The sequence below is a fragment of the Erinaceus europaeus genome, chromosome 9 (genome assembly GCF_950295315.1).
Source record: "Erinaceus europaeus chromosome 9, mEriEur2.1, whole genome shotgun sequence".
In the NCBI taxonomy this organism is placed as follows: Eukaryota; Metazoa; Chordata; class Mammalia; order Eulipotyphla; family Erinaceidae; genus Erinaceus; species Erinaceus europaeus.
In genome coordinates this window covers 54730910-54751079 of record NC_080170.1, presented here as the reverse complement: position 1 = coordinate 54751079, position 20170 = coordinate 54730910, and the positions used below count along the sequence as shown (strand labels likewise).

General features: G+C 39.6%; 1 protein-coding gene across 10 annotated transcripts in view; it reads left to right on the top strand.

Moving 5' to 3' along the window:
- The window catches only part of DCAF6 (DDB1 and CUL4 associated factor 6), a 125442-nt gene that overhangs the window by 3824 nt on the left and 101448 nt on the right, over positions 1-20170 (top strand). For all 10 annotated transcript variants that reach the window (XM_060197983.1, XM_060197986.1, XM_060197985.1 and 7 more), the window contains exons 2-4: positions 7330-7391; positions 16765-16857; positions 18746-18931. In XM_060197983.1, the coding sequence (XP_060053966.1) occupies positions 7330-7391; positions 16765-16857; positions 18746-18931 (341 nt within the window). The remainder of the gene's footprint in view (positions 1-7329; positions 7392-16764; positions 16858-18745; positions 18932-20170) is intronic.

Genomic DNA, 20170 nt, shown 5'->3' with positions numbered 1-20170 from the left:
TTATATCTTCTTTCTGTTCACATTTTTCTCATATTCTACAACCTGAATTTATCCTTTCTTAAAAATTTTTTTAAATTATTTTTTTTGCCTCCAGGGTTATTGCTGGGGTTCAGTGCCTGCATCATGAATCCACTGCTCCTGGAGGGCATTCCCCCCCCCTTTGTTGCCCTTGTTGTAGCCTTGTGGTTATTATTGTTGTTGATGTCGTTCGTTCGTTGTTGGATAGGACAGAGAAATGGAGAGAGGGGGAGAGAAAGATAGGCACCTGCAGACCTGCTTCACCGCCTGTGAAGCGACTCCCCTACAAGCCGGGGGCTTGAACCGGGGTCCTTATGCCAGTCCTTCGGCTTTGCGCCATGTGCGCTTAACCTGCTGCGCTACCGCCCCACCCCCTTTAAAATGATTTTTAATGTGTGAGGAAGAGGACAGAGCGCTGTTCTGTCATGTTATGTGGTGCTAGGGTGGAATACAAGACCTCATGCATGGAAGGCATGTGCTCTACCTCTGAGCCACTCCCAGCCCCTTGGATTTGTACTTTCACATATAAATAAAGAATAATTGACAGCAGCCCAGGGATGTGGCACAGTAGATAAAGTGTTAGAATCAGATCCTCAGCAGTGCATATACCAGAGTGGTACTCGGGTTCTCTGCCTCTCATATTAATAAATAAATCTTGAGGCCGGTTGGTGGTGCACCTGGTTGAGTGTACACGTTACCATGGCCAAGGACCCTGGTTCATGCCCTAGACACCCCTCTGCAGGGGAGAGTTTCAGGAGTGGTTAAGGAGGCTTTCTCTCCTCTATATCTCCCCTTTCTCTTTTGTTTCAATACAAAAAAAAATAATATTTTTTTTAACAACTCTTAAAGTTATTGACAAAACAAGAAAGTAATTTTAAAGACATTTTTCTAGAATATCTCCTGTGTGTAATGTCTAAATTATAATTAGATGGTGCTTGGGTCATCTTGGGTAGCTTTGACAAAAATACTATAAACCAAGTAGTTGATGAAAAACAGAAATTTGTTTTCAGTGTTGGAAGACTATGATCAAGGTGCTCCATGGTCAGATTTTACATCTGGAAAGGGGCTACTTCCTACTATTTCATTACTGTCATCTCTGTAATCTTAGATGGCTTATGGGACCTTAGTAGTCAACCAGTGACAACTGTAAAGTGGAGATAGTATTATTATCCATTAGGGTCATTACTTAAGCTTGGTGCCTGCGTGACTGTGTCAATCCCAGTGACTCCCCCCACCCTTTTGTTTGTTTGTTTTCTTTGTTTTTAATAAAGGGTAGTTGACAAATAGAGAAAGAGGAGAAACACTTGTAGCACTGTTCTAAGGAGCAGCTTGAACCCAGGTTCTAGTCATAGTATCATAGTATCACCAGGCCCCAGTGGAGGGGAATTCTAAAAGGATTAAGTCTGTCTCTTTGGGATATTAATAGTAGATAATGTTAATTGAAATGGATAGCCTTGCAGTTAGTCTTTTTTTTTTTTTTTTAAGGTTTATTTATATATTATGGAGAGAGAGAAGCAAAAGATTGAACCTTTGGTGCCTCAGGCATAAAAAGTCCTTTGCAGGGTGGAGGGTAGATAGCATAATGGTTATGCAAAGAGACTCTTGTGCCTGAGTCTCCAAAGTCCCAGGTTCAATCTTCCGCCCCCACCCCCCCATAAGCCAGCAGTGCTCTGGGGGGATAACAAGAGAAAGAAAAAGAAGTAGAAGAAAAAAAAGTTCTTTGCATAGCCATTTTGCTATCTCCCCAGCCTGGATTTATATTATTCTTTAGCACATTCTGAATGCATCCACATTTAAGACTTTTTTTTTCATGTGTTTTTCATGTGTGTTGCCAAATTGCAGTATGTTATATATATCCAATAAATAAGAAATTTTGCCTTTTGTTAGCTATGGAAGAAAAGTCCATGAAATACTTCATTTTTTCCAAATGGCTAAAACCATAACATCAAGTCCAGTTATAAAGATTTTAGGAAAAAAATTGGTTAGCTTTTTTTTTTTTAACCTTTTAATGAGATTTTATTAATGAGAGAGATACCCACAACATCACTCTGGCACATGCAATGCCAAGGTTTCAACTCAGGACTTGTGCTTTAAAGTCCAAAGTTTTATTCACTGTATCACCTTCCAGGCTGCTAGTTTTGTTTTTATTTTTAGTATTTAATGAATATTAATTGCTGTCATGTTGGGTTTTTTTTTTTTTTTTTGAATGATGTATTAGCTCTTATATTCAATAGGATACCAAATCTACAGTGGCAAAAAATATACCATTTTTTTTTAAAAATTGAAAATGAGACTAGAGGAGTTAATTTTATAAAATATAATCTGTTCCATGAAAATACTTTACAGAATTCCTTTTTTTTAAAAAAATCATTTATTTCCTTTTGTTGCCCTTGTTTTATTGTTGTAGTTATTATTGTTATTATTGATTTGTTGTGGATAGGACAGAGAGAAATGGAGAAAAGAGGGGAAGACAGAAAAGGGGAGAGAAAGATAGACACCTGCAGACCTGCTTCACTGCCTGTGAGGTGACTTCCCTGCAGATGGGGAGCCGGGAGCTGGAACCAGGATCCTTACTCCGGTCCTTGTGCTTTGCACCATGTGCAGTTAACCTGCTGTGCTACCACTGGACTCCCACAGAATTTCTGTAGGTTGTTTTGTTCTAATAAATATAAGGAACACATCATTTACCCCACACAGAAAAATAATGTTGGGGGCCAGCAATGGTGCTCCTGGTTAAGCTCATATAGTACTAAGTGCAAGAACCCATACAAATATCCAGGTTCCAGCCCCTGGCTCCCCACCTGCAGAGGGGACACTTCACATGTGATTAAGCAGGTCTGTAGGTATCTCTATCTTTATGTGTCTGTCTGTCTATCTATCTATCTATCTCCCTCTCCTCTCAATTTCTCTCTGTCCTACCCTATAAAATAGAAAAAATGGCTGTCAGGACCAGTGGATTTGTAGTGCTGGAACAGAACCCCATCAACAACTCTGGAGGTAATAATAATAATAAATGTAAAAGTAATGTTACTTAACTATCTTATCAGTTATAAGCAAAAAGACAACAGAGAAGCAATTAAACATTGAGAAGAGCTTGATCTTATATTGGTTGCCAAGAAAACAAGATTGAAAGAAATCTGCCCTTGTATACAGTGCACAGTCAAATTTAATTTGATATGAAGTCTCATTAGCCTGATTACTAGCTAATTATTAGTCTGTCAATTATTCAGCTCCTTTCATTACATCTTGTGAATAAGCACAAAACATTTAGGTCCATTTTATTATTATTTTTTATATTTTTTATTCTGTTTTGTTGCCCTTGTTTTATTGTTGTAGTTATTATTATTGTTGTCATCATTATTGGATAGGACAGTGAGAAAATGGAGAGAGGAGGGGAAGACAGAGAGGGGGAGAGAAAGATAGACACCTGCAGACCTACTTCAACGCCTCAAGTCGCCTTCAGTCGGCGACTTGTGAAGCGACTCCCCTGCAGGTGGGGAGCCAGGGCTCAAACAGGGATCCTTACTCTGGTCCTTGCGCTTTGTGCCACCTGAGCTTAACCCGCTGCATTACAGCCTGACTCCCCATTTAGGTCCATTTTTATTAAAATGATGCATTTTTTTTTTTTGGTGGGGGGGGGATGATGTCATGGCTGGAAAAAGGACCAGAAAGCTGCATCAGGGAAGAGAGTAGCTCCCTAATATGGGAAAGGGGTATAAATATTGTTGACTGTAAACCCCATCAATTTGATGTGCTCTGGGGCCCATATTCAGTTTAGGAGCCTGTGTGACCTCTGCATCCTTCTAGATCTGAGCTCACATTCTGTGGTCATGAGTAGGAACATTCCAAGCTGCCCCAATATCAGGACCCATCTTCCTCAGGTGTAGCATAGAGTATGTTGTCCAGCTTCCCTTCGGAGGATGGAACAAGTCTACCATTCTTGATCCAAGCTGAGGGCAAGGTCCTCTGGGGGCCCACAAAGGGGTCTATTTGGTTGTTCCTGATAGAAATGACCGGTAACAATGGAGAGAGGGATTGATTCCGGGTCTAGGCCCATCAAGTCTGTTTGGGAATCTCAGGACTCCCCAGATTAGGGCCCCAGTTGATGGGGTGGCCTGATAGTGACTAGAGAGTCATCATTAAAGTATGCCAGTCTCTTGCCCTTTGTTGGTGTGTTTCTAATTCTACTTCTAAAAACCCCTTCTGTTTCATTTGGTTTAATCCCCCCTGCTTAACACTGCATTCTATTTACATAACCACTGCCATCTATTTACATAACCACTGCCATCTATTTACATAACTCACTTTTACATTTACATAAAGCACCACCTTCCCTCCAGGGCATTGGTGGTTTAGTGGTAGAATTCTCACCTGCTCCACCCCCTCTCCTTGTCACACCCTGATCCTTTCCTTGTCACACCCTGATTTTCACCAGTCACTTTTCTCTCCACCCTCTCTGCGTCACATCCTGTTCACACCCTACTTGGGAAGTATATATAAAGACAACATTGTTCGTTTTAGTTAGTTGTTAGTTTAGTCTAGCTTGGTATAGATTGCGCTGCGGACCTGCATGAATAAAGAGATACTGTGTACAACCCAGCCTTGAGTCCCTGGTCGTCTTGTCTCCCGTCAGTGAAGCTCAGCCCGACAGCCCTTAGTCAGTTGTTGCAGTCCTTGCTTTGCTAAGGTTAGCTTTGGAGTGAGTAAGAGTTGTAATAGGAAGTAGGTGAGGAAGGTATCTAAGTCTAAATAGACACTATTTCATTATGAACTTGATACTGACTCACTACAGACTATTGTGTATTTTTGCTTTCAGGTATATATTTTGCCCTAATTTATGGATACATGTGAACATATGCTGTATCTTACAGGACCTGGTCTATATCTAGGTTTTGGGACTTTGTTAGGAAGTGAACCTCCTGGAATGGAATTAGAGAATACTATGAAAGGAAAGGTCTCACCCGAGTAATGAGGGTGAAGGGTTGGCATTCCATGCCTGACGTCTCTGGACACAGTCTGAAGTGAAGCATGCTGAGGTGGTACTTGTTACATTGATGAGGTTGGGATCGGCGGATGCAATATCATTTGGTATGACTTGAGAGAAGCATGCAGGAAAGTGAGCCCCACCCCAGATGTTCCAGGACTGGGGGAAATATAGGCTCTATGTAGAGGAAGCGGGAGGTTCCTGCTGTCTTAGGGTTTAAAAAGACAGTAGATAATTATTGCTATAATCACATTTGGGTTAACTGAAATATCCCTTTGTTAGGGTTTTCTGTATCATACACACCATCACCATATTTTATGTCCTTTGACATTTTTATATAACTATACCACCGGTTGCTTCTGTTCTCCCTGGACTAAGCTTTTTTAAATTAAATAATTAATTTATTTATTCCCTTCTGTTGCCCTTGTTGTATTTTATTGTTGTAGTTATTGATGTCGTTGTTGTTGGATAGGACAGAGAGAAATGGAGTAAGGAGGAAAGACAGAGAAGGGAAGAGAAAGACAGACACTTGCAGACCTGCTTCACCGCCTGTGAAGAGACTCCCCTGCAGGTGGGGAGCTGGTCCTTGCGCTTTGAGTCATGTGCGCTTAACCCACTGCACTACCACCCGACTCCCTGGACTAGGCTTTTAAGAAAGTCAACATATCAAGACTCAGCCTATGTATTAAAAAGACTCAGTCTGTGCTTTAAAAAGTTTGAGACATTCAATCAGTTTTTCCCCTCTCATATTACTTAGTGATTTATATGACTACAAATTAATAGGAGTGTACATAAACACCATTTTCACCACCAAAAGACTGTGTTCCATGCCATCCCCCTCTCCTTCCCTACAATCCCCCACCCCTTGAAGCTGAACATCCACCCTCAATCCAGGGTTTTTACTTTGGTGCCCTACTACAAATTTAGTCAGATTCTGCTTTGAGTTTCCCTTTCTAATGCATTTCTTAAACAGAAACCTATTTCTCTTTTTCAAGGAAGAAATTTGTGCAGTACTAATTTCTACTTTTGGCAAGCATTAGACTGATTTTATTCTATTTGCCTCCATATTTTGTTATTGTAAAATGTACTGCAAAATATTTTAATATTGGGCAAAGGGTACATAGCATAATGATTATGCAGAGAGATTTTCATGCCTGAGGCTCCAAAGTCTCAGATTCAGTCCCCTGCACCACTGTAAGCCAGAGCTGAGCAGTGCTCTAGTAAAAATAAATAAATAAAAATAAAAATAGTGTAAAAATCAGTACCACCGGGAGTCAGGTGGTAGCACAGTGGATTAAGTGCACGTGGCCACGCAAAGCTCAAGGACTGGAATAAGGATCCCTGTTCAAGCCCGGGATCCCCACCTGCAGGGGAGTCGCTTCACAGGCGGTAAAGTAGGTCTGCAGGTGTCTATCTTTCTCTCCCCCTCTGTTTTCCCCTCCTCTCTCCATTTCTCTCTGTCCTATCCAACAACGACAACATCAATAACAACAACAATAATAAAACAAGAACAACAATAGGAAATAAATATTAAAAAAATATATATATATAGATATTTTCAATATTAAAGACCATGACACAGTATTTTATAAAATGCCACCAATTTTTAAGCACATCTCAATTTCATAAATATTAAAAACTTTTATTTTGTTTTTGATTTTTTAAAACAATTTGTTTATGTATTTAATGAAAGAGACAAGACCAGAGCACTGTTCAACTCTAGTTTATGGTGGTACTTTTAAATTTTTTTAAATATTTATTTATTTTTCCCTTTTGTTGCCCTTGTACTTTTTTATTGTTGTTGGACTCCCAATATTGAAAATCTTATCTTCTGCCTATAGTCCTCTCTGCACCCCTTCCTCTACTTAGAAAAAAAAAATGGGGGATGGGAAGAGAACCAGAACATTACTCTGGCACAAGTAATGCTGAGGATCTCATGCCTGAGCATCCAATACTTTATCCATTGTGCCACTCCTAGGCTACATCCCTTCCTCTGCTTTATTTTTCCATATAGCACCTTCTTCAAGTGACATACTATTTGTTGCCTTTCAGTGACCTAACTAGAGGGCAGGAGTTTTTGTTTGTTTGTTTTGTTTTGTTTTGTTCCACCACAGGATTCTTAGGCCCTGGAAAAATACCTGGATCCAATGTTATGTTTGAGTATTATGCCTCATACCAGATCCTTGGCTCTATTTATTATTTTTTTAATAGTATGTCTGTTATTTTTTTTTTATTCTTCAGAGTCTAGGCTCTTAATTTCACTGTGCTACTTCTCTCAGCAGCAATATACTATGTGATTTATTTTAGTTGTTTCTTTTTATAAACAGGAAGAAGAGAATTTATCCAAAGATTAAAACTTGAAGCAACTCTGAATGTCCATGATGGATGTGTAAGTAATACTTCTTCCCCCATCCCCACCCCAACAGGACTTTGCCAGGGCTTCATGTCCACAAGATTTCACTGCTCCGGTTGGACACTTCTTTACTTTCTTTCTTCATATCTCTCTCTCTCTCTCTCTCTCTCTCTCTCTCTCTATATATATATATATATATATATATATATTTATATTTTTAAAATATTTATTTTATTTATTTATTCCCTTTTGTTGCCCTTGTTGTTTTATTGTTGTAGTTATTATTGTTGTTGTCGTTGTTGGATAGGACAGAGAGAAATGGAGAGAGGAGGGGAAGACAGAGAGGAGGAGAGAAAGATAGACACCTGCAGACCTGCTTCACCGCCTGTGAAGCGACTCCCCTGCAGGTGGGGAGCTGGGGTTCAAACTGGGATCCTTATGCCGGTCCTTGTGCTTTGCGCCACCTGCGCTTAACCCGCTGCGCTACAGCCCGACTCCCTATATTTATTTTTTTAAGATAGAGGGTGGGGAAGGGAGAAGAGATAACCACAATACCACTATACCCCTGTGAAGCTTCCACTTTGCACTTAGTGGCTGGGGGCTTAAACCCTGGTTCTTTCATATGGAAAAGTAAGCACTGTACTGGATGAGGTTTCTTCTGCTCCCTATGAAAAAAAATCATACAATAAAAATTACGAGTGAATTTGTTTTAAAAAGATTTTATTTATTAATGAGGAAAGAGAGAAAGAACCAAATATTACTGTGGTATATTTGCTGCCCAGCATTGAGATCAGGACCTCATGCTTGAGAGTCCAGTGCTTTAGTCACTGAGTGACCTCCTGGACCACAAGTGAATTAAAAAAATTTTTAATATTATTATTATTATTTTTATTGGATAGGCAGTAATAAATTGAGAGGGGATGGGGAGATAGAGAGGGAAAGAGACAGAGACACATCTGCAGCTCTACTTCACCACTCATGAAGCTTTCCCCCTACTCCGGGCTTTGAACCCTGATCCTCACACACTAATGTGTGCGCTTAACTGGGTGTGCCACCACCTGGCCCCAATGGTGAATTTTTAATTTAGAACAGTGCAGAGGAGTTTTTGTTTTGTTTTTATTTACTTACTTATTTATTGCAAGTTCACAAATAAAAGTTCTCTAGTTTCCACATATGAATGTAACCATCTGGTAAGCTGTCGTTCATCTCTTTATACTTATTTCATTAAGCATAATTATCTCCATTTCCATTCATCTTGTCCCAAGGGACACAATATCATCTTTTTGATTGCAGAGTGGTAAAGAGATTGCACTAGTTTGCATTCCCACTAGTAGTATAGCAGAGTCTCGTTTTGAAGGGGAGATTTTGTTTTGTTTTGCCTTTTTACAGAGCACTGCTCAGCTCTGGCTTGGCATTGAACCTAGAACCTTTGGTATCTCAGGTATAACAACTCTGAAGATTTTTTTATATATATATTTATTTTCCCTTTTGTTGCCCTTTTTACTGTTGTTGTAGTTATTGCTTTTTTTTTTTTTTATGTCGTTGTTGTTGGATAGGACAGAGAGAAATGGAGAGAGGAGGGGAGAGAAAGATACCTGCAGACCTGCTTCACCACTTGTGAAGTGACTCCCCTGCAGGTGGGGAGCTGGGGACTCGAACTGGAGCCCTTATGTCGGTCCTTGTACTTTGCACCGCCTGCTATTAACCTGCTGCGCTACCGCCTGAGTCCCAACAACTCTGGAGATTTTATAGTGGACAGATAACTTTTTTAAATTGGATATCAACACAGAAATTGAGGGGGGGGGGGAGACAGACAGGTAGAGAGACAGACACCTGTAGCCCTGCTTCACCACTCATGAAGCTTTCCCTGTGTAGGGGGGGACCATGAACTTAAACCTGGGCCCTTGAGCATTGTAATATGAACATTTAATCAGGTGTGCAACTGCCTGGCCCCCGATAACTTTTCTAATATTATCAAAAGGTATCAATTTCTAGTAGTGTTAGTGCCATTGTAAAGGTCATCATTAATGCCCTTCATTACTCCAAATCTTAGTGGTCACTTCTTAAGAAACTTTACTCGTTGATTGAGCACATCTTTAAAAAAAATTATAAGTTAATTACAAACCCTTAGTAGAAACCTTTAAAATTTTTATTTCATATGAAATGGTTTCACATGAGAGGTACAGTGCCAAGGACTGAATGAACCCTGGGTGTGTGCAAGTACTACAGTATACCATCTGAACTACTTCCACAGTAAGGAGTATGTCTTTTCTTAGATAAAGGTAGAGTATAAAAAAACCCACAGAACTGGAGCTTCCTTCAATTCATTGGGGCCTGTTGTTTTTGACTGGCTGGCTTCACGGGCGGGTAACAGACGACCTGGGGACTCATGGTTGAGCTGTATGCGGTATCTCTTGGTATAGCGCAGTCTATTACCAAGCTAAGCTAAACTACTCAAAACTACAAACAATCTTGTCCTTATAAATATACTAGCTCAGTAGGGTGGGAACAGGATGCGATGCAGAGAGGGTGGAGAGAAAAGTGACTGGTGAAAATCAGGGTATGACAAGGAGAGGGGGCGGAGCAGGCAAGAATTCTACCACTGAACCACCAATGCCCTGGAGGGAGGGTGGTGCTTGTTAACAGCAGTTATGTAAATAGAATGAAGTGGTTATGTAAATAGAATAGTGTTAAACGGGGGATTAAACTAATGAAACAGAAGGGGTTTTTAGAAGCATACCAACAGGGGCCAAAACTGGAACTTGGGTTGAGCAAATGGCAAGACATCACACTACCCCCAAGTGAGTTATTTCTCCAGCACGTTTTTGTTTTGTTTTGTTTTGTTTGCCTCTTGGTTTCATATGCTAACACCATATGTGCTTAATTTTCTTCCCATCTTACTGACTCATTACATATTCTGTATTCTTAGTTCATGCCAGTTATCAGTCTCTCTCACTCCTCCACCTAGCTGTTGGCAGTCAGTAATCTGCTTTCTGTCTCTATAGATATGCCTGTTCTTTACTTTTTTTTTTTTTTTTTGCCTCCAGTGTTATTGGTGCACCAAGAACCCACTGCTCCTGGTGGCCATTTTGTTGTTGTTGTTGTTTCTGTTGTTGTTGTTGCTGCTGCTGCTGCTGTTGAATAGGACAGAGAGATACTAAGAGAGGAGGGGAAGACAGAGAGGCGAGAAAGACACCTACAGACCTGCTTCACTGCTTGCAAAGCAACCCCCCTACAGATGGGGTTTGAATCTGGATCCTGTGCAGATCCTTGCACTTTGCTTAACCTACTGTGCCCTGCCTGGCCCCTTATTTACTTTTCATATGAATGAATCATATGTTACTTTTCTGACTATCTCTTGACTTTCTTTGACTTAGCATAATGTTTTCAAACTTCACCTATGTTTTTTTGTAACACATATTGGTATTTTATGGTCAAATAACGTTTTATCTAAGGTACCAGGAGATAGCTCACCTGGTAGAGCATACACTTTACCATGTGAGAGAACCCACATTCAAGCCCCAGGCCATCTCATGGTATTTCCATGTGCAGGAGAAGCTTCATGGGTGGTGAAGAGGTTATGTAGTGTCTCCTCTCTCTGTCTCTCACCCTTAATCTGGGAGAAAAAAAAAAAATGTGTGTGTGTGTACTTTTACATTGTGGTTTGTTTTGACCAGTGAGCTGTCATATTTTGTTTATCATCAGTTAATAAGCATTAGGTTCTCTTTTTGACAGTTATGAATAGTGCAGCTATCCTCTTTAGTGTATATAACATTTATATATAACATTTATATATAACATGTGTGACCTTTGACTTTGAAAGAAACTTCTACAAAGAGGAAGAGGAGGGTGCACCTGGTTGAGCACACATGTTACAATGCACAAGGACCTGTCAGTCCCCATCTGCAGGGGGAAAGCTTTGCAAGTGGTGAAGCAGTGTTATTGGTGTCTCTCTGTTTCTCTCCCTCTCTATCATCCTCTTCCCTCTTAATTTCTGGCTGTCTCTATCCAGTAAATAAATAAGGATAATTAAAAAAGATTAAAAAAGGAAACTAATAGACTATTGTTAGGGATGTAGATTGTCTACGAACAACTATATGCCACCAAGCTAGAGAAACGAAGAAATGGAAGAATTCCTAGAAACATTTACCCTTCTGAAACTGAGCCAGGAAGAACTACAGAACCTAAATGGACCAATCACAGACAAGTTGAAACAGTTATTGAGAATCTTCCCAACAACAAAAGTCCAAGACCAGATGGCTTTACAAACGAATTGTACAAAAGCTTCAGGAAACAGTTAATGCTTATACTTTTAAAGCTCTTCCAAAAGAGCAAAGAAACAGGAACATTCCCTTCCACCTTCTCTGAAGCCAACATCACCCTGATACCAAAAGCAGATAGGGACACAACAAAAAGGGAAAACTATAGACTAATATCTCTGATGAACATAGTTGCTAAAATATTGAATAAGATCCTAGCCAACCAGATACAGCAGTATATCAAAAAGATTGTTCATTGGGGGCTGGGCAGTAGCACAGTGGGTTAAGCGCAGGTGGCACAAAGCACAAGGACCGGTGTAAGGATCCTGGTTTGAGCCCCCAGCTCCCCACCTGCAGGGGAGTTGCTTCACAGGTGGTGAAGCAGGTCTGCAGGTATCTATCTTTCTCTCTCCCTCTCTGTCTTCCCCATCTCTCTCCATTTCTCTCTGTCCTATCCAACAATGACGACATCAATAACAGCAATAATAATAACCACAACAATGATAAAACAAGGACAACAAAATGAAAAATTTTTAAAAAAAAAGGCCTCTAGGAACAGTGGATTAGTAGTGCAGGCACCGAACCCCAGCAATAACCCTGGAGGCAAAAAAATATATATATATTATTCATCACGACCAAGTGGGGTTTATTCCAGGAATGCAAGGCTAATTCAGTATACGAAAGTCAATCAATGTCATTCACCACATCAATAAAAGCAAAACCACTGAGTCGGGTGGTAGCGTAGCGGGTTAAGCGCACATGGCGTAAGGATCCTGGTTCTAGCCCCCAGCTCCCCACCTGCAGGGAAGTCGCTTCACAGGCGGTGAAGCAGGTCTGCAGGTGTCTATCTTTCTCTCCCCCTCTCTGTCTTCCCCTCCTCTCTCCATTTCTCTGTCCTATCTGACAACAATAATAACTACAACAATAAAACAACAAGGGCAACAAAAGGGAATAAATAATTTTTTAAAAAAATAGCTGGGTAAAGAAGTTATGAAATATTATGAAATATGGGGCCAAAGGGGGCACCCACCTGGTTAAGTGCACACATTACAGTGTGCAAGACCTGGGTTCAAGCCCATGGTCCCCACCTGCAGGGGGAAAGCTTCATAAGTGGTGAAGTAGGGTTGCAGGTGTCTCTGGAATATGTATTCAATAGAGTATTACTCTGTAATCCAAAAGATGAAATTGTATCATTTGGGTCAAAGTAGATGAAAGAAACTGGAGGTGATTATGCCAAGTGAAATAAGAGGTGAAAGATAACTACTGGATGGTTTTGCTTATATTTGCTAAAATAACTGAACTGATGGTTATAATGGTATCCAAACTGTCTCTTGGAATTTGTGAGAACTATAGTGATTATAGAGAAGAAGGGGTGGCACACAGCTTTGGTCAAGTGTGTAATGATTTAACACTGACCATGTATGGTTGTGAACATAAGCCCTTGAAATCTTACAGTTCTGTAAAACTCTGTTAAATCACTAATACAAAAGGAGAAAAAATTATAAAATTCATTATCAGTTCTCTTATATTTACACTTGTAGAATTGCTGGCTTATAGGGCAACTCTTTTGAGTTTGTTGAGATACTACCAAACTGTTGAAAAGAGATGAACTATTTTGCACTCCTACCAGCAGTGTATAGGAGTTCCAATTTCTTGACATCCTTACCAACTCTTGTTATTTTCTGTTATTGTTCTTTTTAAAATATTTATCCTAATGAATATGAAATAGTGATTCATCAGGATTTTAATTTTTTAAAAATATTCATTTATTTACATGCTTATTGGATAGAGACTGAAAGAAACTGAGAGGGGAGAGGAAGGTAGGGAGAGAAAAACAGTGACAGACACCTGAAGCACTGCTTCACTGCTTCTCAAGCTTCCACCCCCTGCAGGTGGGAACCAGGGGCTTCAACCCAGGTCCTTGTTCACTGTAACTTGTATGCCACTGCCCAACCCCTTGCTTTTACTTTTTGTAAAGATTTACATCTGTTTTCCTTTTTAAAAATTTTTTGTTATACTTATTTATTTATTGGGTAGAGACATCCAGAAACTGAGAGTAAGGCAAAAATAGAGATGGAGAGAGTTTTACTACTCGCAAAGCTTTCCTCCTTCAGGTAAGGACTGGAGGCTTGAACCCAGGTCCTTGCATATTGTAGCATGTGCACTCAATATTCAGCCCCCTACCTCTGTTTTCCATCTCTTAAGTTTTTTTTTTTTTTTACTTCCAGGATTATTGCTGGGGCTTGGTGCCTGCACTACAAATCCACTGCTCCTGTGGCCATTTTTTCTTTTTTTTTTCTTTTTTTTTTTTGGATAGGACAGGTAGAAATTGAGAGGGAAAGGGAAGATAGAGAAGGGGGAGAGAAAGATGACACCTGCAAACTTGCTTCACTGCTTGTGGAGTGACACCACCACCACCACCACCACCACCACCACCACCACCACCACCACCACCACCACCACCACCACCACCGCACGTAGGAAGCCAGGGACTTCAACCAGGATCCTTGCACATTTCCTTACACTTTGTACTATGTGCACTTAACTTGGTGCACCACAAGCTCTAAGATTTTTATAGTTTGGGCTGTTATTTTTTGTCGTATGCTTTACATTGGTTTGTTCTAGCCCTCCCCCGCCAAGAGAATTGGATCAGTCCAGTTAATTTTGCGGGCCGCTTGGCCCCGCCCCAAGGAACCCCGACAGAGGGTTCCTGAGTTCGAGAGTTTCAGAGTTACAGAGTAAGAGAGAGTTCCACAGTGGAAGAGTTTCAGAGTTCGAGAGTTCCAGAGTTGGAGGGTTCCTGAGTTCGAGAGTGAGAGAGAGTGCTTGCGCCGCCGCAAAGAGACAGCCGAGTTCTGTTTGGTGATTAGTTTGTCTTAGTTTATGAATCGTTGTTCCTGAATAAAGAAATACAGCTTCCCTGCCCAGCTGTTATCTCCGCGTCTCTGTTACCTGCCCGTGAAGCTAGCCAGCCCGGCCAGCTGGAGCCTCCGAAATTTAACAACAATTTTTTGTGTGTTCCCCCTTTTTCTTTATTGAGGGGATTAAAGTTTACAGTCAAGGATAAAATACAGTAATTTGTACATGTGTAACATTTCTCAGTTTTCCACATAACAATTCAGCTCCCTCTAGATCTTTCTCTTCCATCATGTTCCAGGACCTGAACCTTCCATCCCATCCCAGAGTCTTACTTTGATGCAGTATGCTAAAACCAGTCCAAGTTCTGCTTTGTGTTTTCTTTTCAACTTTTTAAAAATTATTGTTAGTGATTTAATAATGATCGACAAGATTGTGGGATGAAAGGGGTACAATTCCATACAGTTCCTACCACCAGAGTGCCATATCCCACCCCTTCCATTGGAAGTGTCACTATTCTTTATTCCCTCTGGGAATATGGATCAAAGATCTCTGTGGGGCATAGAAGGTCAGAGGTCTGGCTTCTGTAATTGCTTCTCCGCTGGACATGGGTGTCGATCCATACCCCTAGCCTGTCTCTGCCTTTCCCTAGTGGGATAGGGCTCTGTGGAGGTGAGGTTCCACCTCACATTGGTGAGGTCGTCTGCCCAGGGGAGGCAAGTTGGCATCATGTTAGTATTTTTCAACTTCTGTTTATGAATGTGATCATCCTATGTTCATCCTTCTCTTTCTGACTTATCTCACTTAACATGATTCCTTCAAGCTCCATCCAAGATGAAGTGAAGGTCAAATCACCATTTTTGTAGCTGAGTAATAGTTTTTTTTTAATTCTTTTTTTTTTATTGATTTTATTTATTTATGAAAAAGATAGGAGGAGAGAGAAAAAAATCAGACATCACTCTGGTACATGTGCTGCCGGTGATCGAACTCAGGACCTCATGCTTGAGAGTCCAAAGCTTTATCACTGTGATAAAGTGATATCACCTCCCGGACCACAGCTGAGTAGTATTCTTTCGTTTGTTTTTAATTTTTTATTTATAAAACGGAAACATTGACAAAACCATAGGAAAAGAGGGGTACAACTTTGCACAATTCCCATTACTAGACCTTCGTATTCCATCCCCTCCCCTGATAGCTTTCCTATTCTTTAACCCTCTGGGAGTATGGACCCAAGATCATTGTGGGATGCAGAAGGTTGAAGGTCTGGCTTCTGTAATTGCTTCCGCGCTGAACATAGGCATCAACATGTTGATCCATACTCCCAGTCTGTTTCTCTCTTTCCCTATTGGGGAAGGGCTCTGGGGAAGTGGAGCTCCAAGGCACATTGGTGGGGTTGTCTGTCCAGGGAAGTCTGGTCGCATCCTGCTAGCATCTGGAACCTGGTGACTGAAAAGAGAGTTAACATACAAAGCCAAACAAATTGTTGAACAATCGTACTGAAATAGTGCAGATGAAGTGTTGGGGGGGTCCTATATTTTGTAGATAGCTAGTAGGCATATTTTAGTTATATTTCAAGGGGCCTGTAGCTATACTAGTATAGCTGTACTAGTGTGTGTGTGTGTGTGTGTGTGTGTGTGTGTGTGTTTGCCTGAGCCTGAAATCTGATATGTAGGTGGATCCTTATTATTGTCTGGGAAGATGATGTCATGGCTGGGAAAAGGACCAGAAAGTTAGATCAGGGAAGAGAGTAGCTCCCTAATATGGGAAAGGGGTATAAATATTGTTGACTGTAAACCCCATCGATTTCATGTGATCTGGGGCCCATAATTAGCTTAGGAGCCTGTGTGACCTCTGCATCCCTCTAGATCTGAGCTGAGTAGTATTCTATACCACAACTTACTCAGCTTTACTTACTCTGTTGTTGGGCATCTGAGTTGTTTCCAGGTTTTGGCTATTACAAATTGTGCTGCTATGAAGATAGATAAACACAAATCTTTTTGGATGGCAGCACCATTTATTGATATGTCAATTCTTTTTTTATTGAGTAAGTTTGTCCCTTGATAAAAATTATTTGACTGTAAATGTAATAGCTTATTTTTGGATTCTCAGTTCCATTCCATTAAACTCTGTGGTCATAACACATCATAACTTAGAGAACTGTAACTCTTTGTTGAGCTTATCTAAATCCTTTCTAGGTAGTACCCTGATTTTGTCTTTCGTTATACAATGAATTATAAATTTTGTTTGTTTGTTTTTAATTGCTTAAATTTGTTTTTTGTTTGTTTTCTTTTTAGGTTAATACAATCTGTTGGAATGAGACTGGAGAATATATATTATCTGGCTCAGATGACACCAAGCTAGTAATTAGTAATCCTTACAGCAGAAAGGTAAAGTGCTTTAATAAATCTATACTTTAATGAAAGAAAAGGAGAGCTAGAAATAAAGAATTTGCAAATCATTATGAAGCAATTTTTATAGCTATATGTCCTCATTGTTTAATTTGGAAATTATGTGTAGGCACCTTAGTTTCCATAGGAAAATGTTAGATTTCAGTCCTTTGTAGAGAATCCTTTACTCATGTGGATAAAATTGATGAATATGACATCTCAGAAAATCATTTTTTGAAGATAAAAGACAGTGATTTTTTTCATCTTATACTTAACAGAATTTAAAAAGTAAGCAAGGCAGTTTCAAAAAATTGGATTTTATTAATTTACAGTGTGTAGGCTCTAGTGAAATACTTCCCATCCATTTAGTAAACTGATATCATATTGAGTTTGTTGGTTCTTATTTTGCCACCAGGCCTTTGAACTTACGCAATTACACTGTTCCTGGTGGACTTTTTTTTTTTTTTTTAATTTCAGATGGAGACAGAGAAGGGGCTAGACAGAAACAAAGGGCAAAGTGGGGATAGAGAGGTTATAGCACCATTGAACTGCTCATGAAATTTCCCCTGGTGCTGTGTGTTGTGCGCACATGTAGTGGGGGTTCAAACTTGTGTCCACATGATAAAAAGTATGTGCTCAGGGGTTGGGCGGTAGCGCAGTGGGTTAAGCATAAGGATCCTTGTTCAAGCCCCCAGCTCCCCACCTGCAGGGGGGTCATTTCACAAATGGTGAAGCAGGTCTGCAGGTATCTATCTTTCTCTTCCCTTCTCTGTCTTCCCCATCTCTCTCAATTTCTCTCTGTCCTATCCAACAACATTAGCATCAGTAATAATAACCACACAATGATAAAACAGCAAGGGCAACAAACGGGGAAAGAAAAATAGCCTCTAGGAGCAGTGGATTCATAGTGCAGGCACTGAGTCCCAGCAATAACCCTGGAGGCCAAAAAAAAACCCCAAGTATATGTATTATAATATACATATAATGTATATGTATGTATTATATATATATATATATAATTAAAAATCAAAAAAAGAAGAAAAAAGTGTGTGTCTATTAGGTAAGCTGTTAATCACCCCATTCCCATTTATTATTATTTTTTAAATGTTTAGCATTTTCATTTATTTTTATGAGAGAGATACAGAGATACAGAGCTCTTGTTTATGCTGCTGATGGATGGGGATTGAATCTAGGATCTCAGAGCCATGGACATAGGAGTCTTTTACATAATGTGATTAGCAGCATCTTGCAAAAGTCAAATTAGGCAGTCTTATTTGCTGAGATTTTACAAATGAGTATAGATAGACCAAATAAATAGAAATATATATGTTATGGGAAGGCTATCAGGGGAGGGGATGGGATATGGAGATTAGGTGGTGGGAATTGTGTGGAGTTGTACCCCTCCTATCCTATGGTTTTGTTAATTTATCCTTTCTTAAATAAAAAGTAAATTAGAAAAAAAGAAATATATATGTTTGGCTTTCATGGCACCATTGCTATTGATTTTCACATGTCAGAAAATAAAATTGAGAAATGCTTTTTTTTTCTAATTATGATAGAAGTTAAATAATATTTTTTCATTGAGTTGATGTTTGAACAAGAATTTATTCTAGGGGCCAGTTGGTGGTACACTTGATTGAATGCACAAAGACCCATGTTCAAATCCCCAGTCCCCTCTTGCAGGGGGAAGCTTCGAGAGTGGTGAAGCAGTACTGCAGGTGTCTCTCTGTCTCTCTTTCTCCATCTCCCCCCCTCTAATTTCTGACTGTCTCTATGTAATAAATAAGTAAAAATAAATGTTTAAAGATTTATTCTTGTCTAGGATTAAATTATATGTGAATGTTTCTATGAAACAATAAATTACCAAGAACTTTTTTGTGTGTTTTAGGTTTTGACAACAATTCGCTCAGGGCACCGAGCAAATATATTTAGTGCAAAGTTCTTACCATGCACAAATGATAAACAGATTGTATCCTGCTCTGGAGATGGAGTCATATTTTTTACCAATGTTGAACAAGACGCAGAAACCAACAGGCAATGCCAATTTACGTGCCATTATGGAACTACCTATGAGGTACAGGTTCTTATGATTATGTACATGATTGTTGAGTGTGTTTTGTATAAATGTATATGAGTGTGTAGCTTATGTACACATGTGTAAGTTTGTGTATATGTATGTGTGTATATATATATGTGTCTGTGTGTATATATATATACACATACACTCATGCAGGTACAGGCAGATAAACTGTTGACAGAATATTTGTATTTAAGTAAAATATTTTAGAAAATATCAAGAGACTTGTGAATACAATAGAATATTATATCACTTTATGGGATATAAGTTAGTGGTTTACTTGCTTTTTGTGTTTATGATTTTGATAACAAGGTGATGATTTCTCCTAGAATGAGTTTGGAAGTGTGCCTTCTCAAACTTTTTGGTTTATACTCCTATAGATTTTTAAACATAGGTAAAATTCTCTTGAAATACGTATGTCATCTGGTCTTGGGGTTTTTTGTTTGGTTTTTTGCTTCCAGGGTTATTCCTGGGGCTTAGTGCCTGCACTAGGAATTCTCTGCTCCTGGAGGCCATTTTCCCCCTTTTGTTGCCTTTGTTGCTATTGCTATTGAATAAGGGGTGGGGGAGGGGGTGAGAAGGGGAAGACAGAGGGGGAGAGAAAGACCCTGCAGACCTGCTTCACCGCTTGTGAAGTGACCTACCTGCAGGTGGGGAGCCAGGGGCTCTAACTGGAATCCTTACCCTGGTCCTTGAGCTTCATACCATATGAGCGTAACCTGCTCTGCTACTGCTCGGCCTCCAGTCTTGGGCTTTATGTTGTTGGGGTATTCTCGTGTACTAATTCATACTCCATAGTAGTTATAGGTTTGTTCATCATAATTTAGTCTCAGTTGTATGTTTCTTAAAAAAAAGTACCAGTTTAGTATATTTTACACAATTATTGATTTATAATTTTTCATAGCATATTCATTATCCTTCTAATTTCTGTTACATCAATTTAATGCAATATCTTTCACTTCTGACTTTATTGAGATTTTTCTTGTTAGTCTTGGTAAATATTTGGTGATTTTTGTGGTCTTAAGTTTAATTTCATTGATATTTATTCTTCTCTAGTTTCTTTTTCTTTTTTTCTTAAGGATTATTTATTTATGATCAAGAGATAATTGGAAGATTACTCTGGTACATGGGATGCTGGGGTTCAGTCTCAGGATCTCATGCTTATAAGTTCAGCAGTCTAGTTGCTGAACCTACATATGTATCACCTATCTCTAGTTTATCTTTATTGTTCCTTAC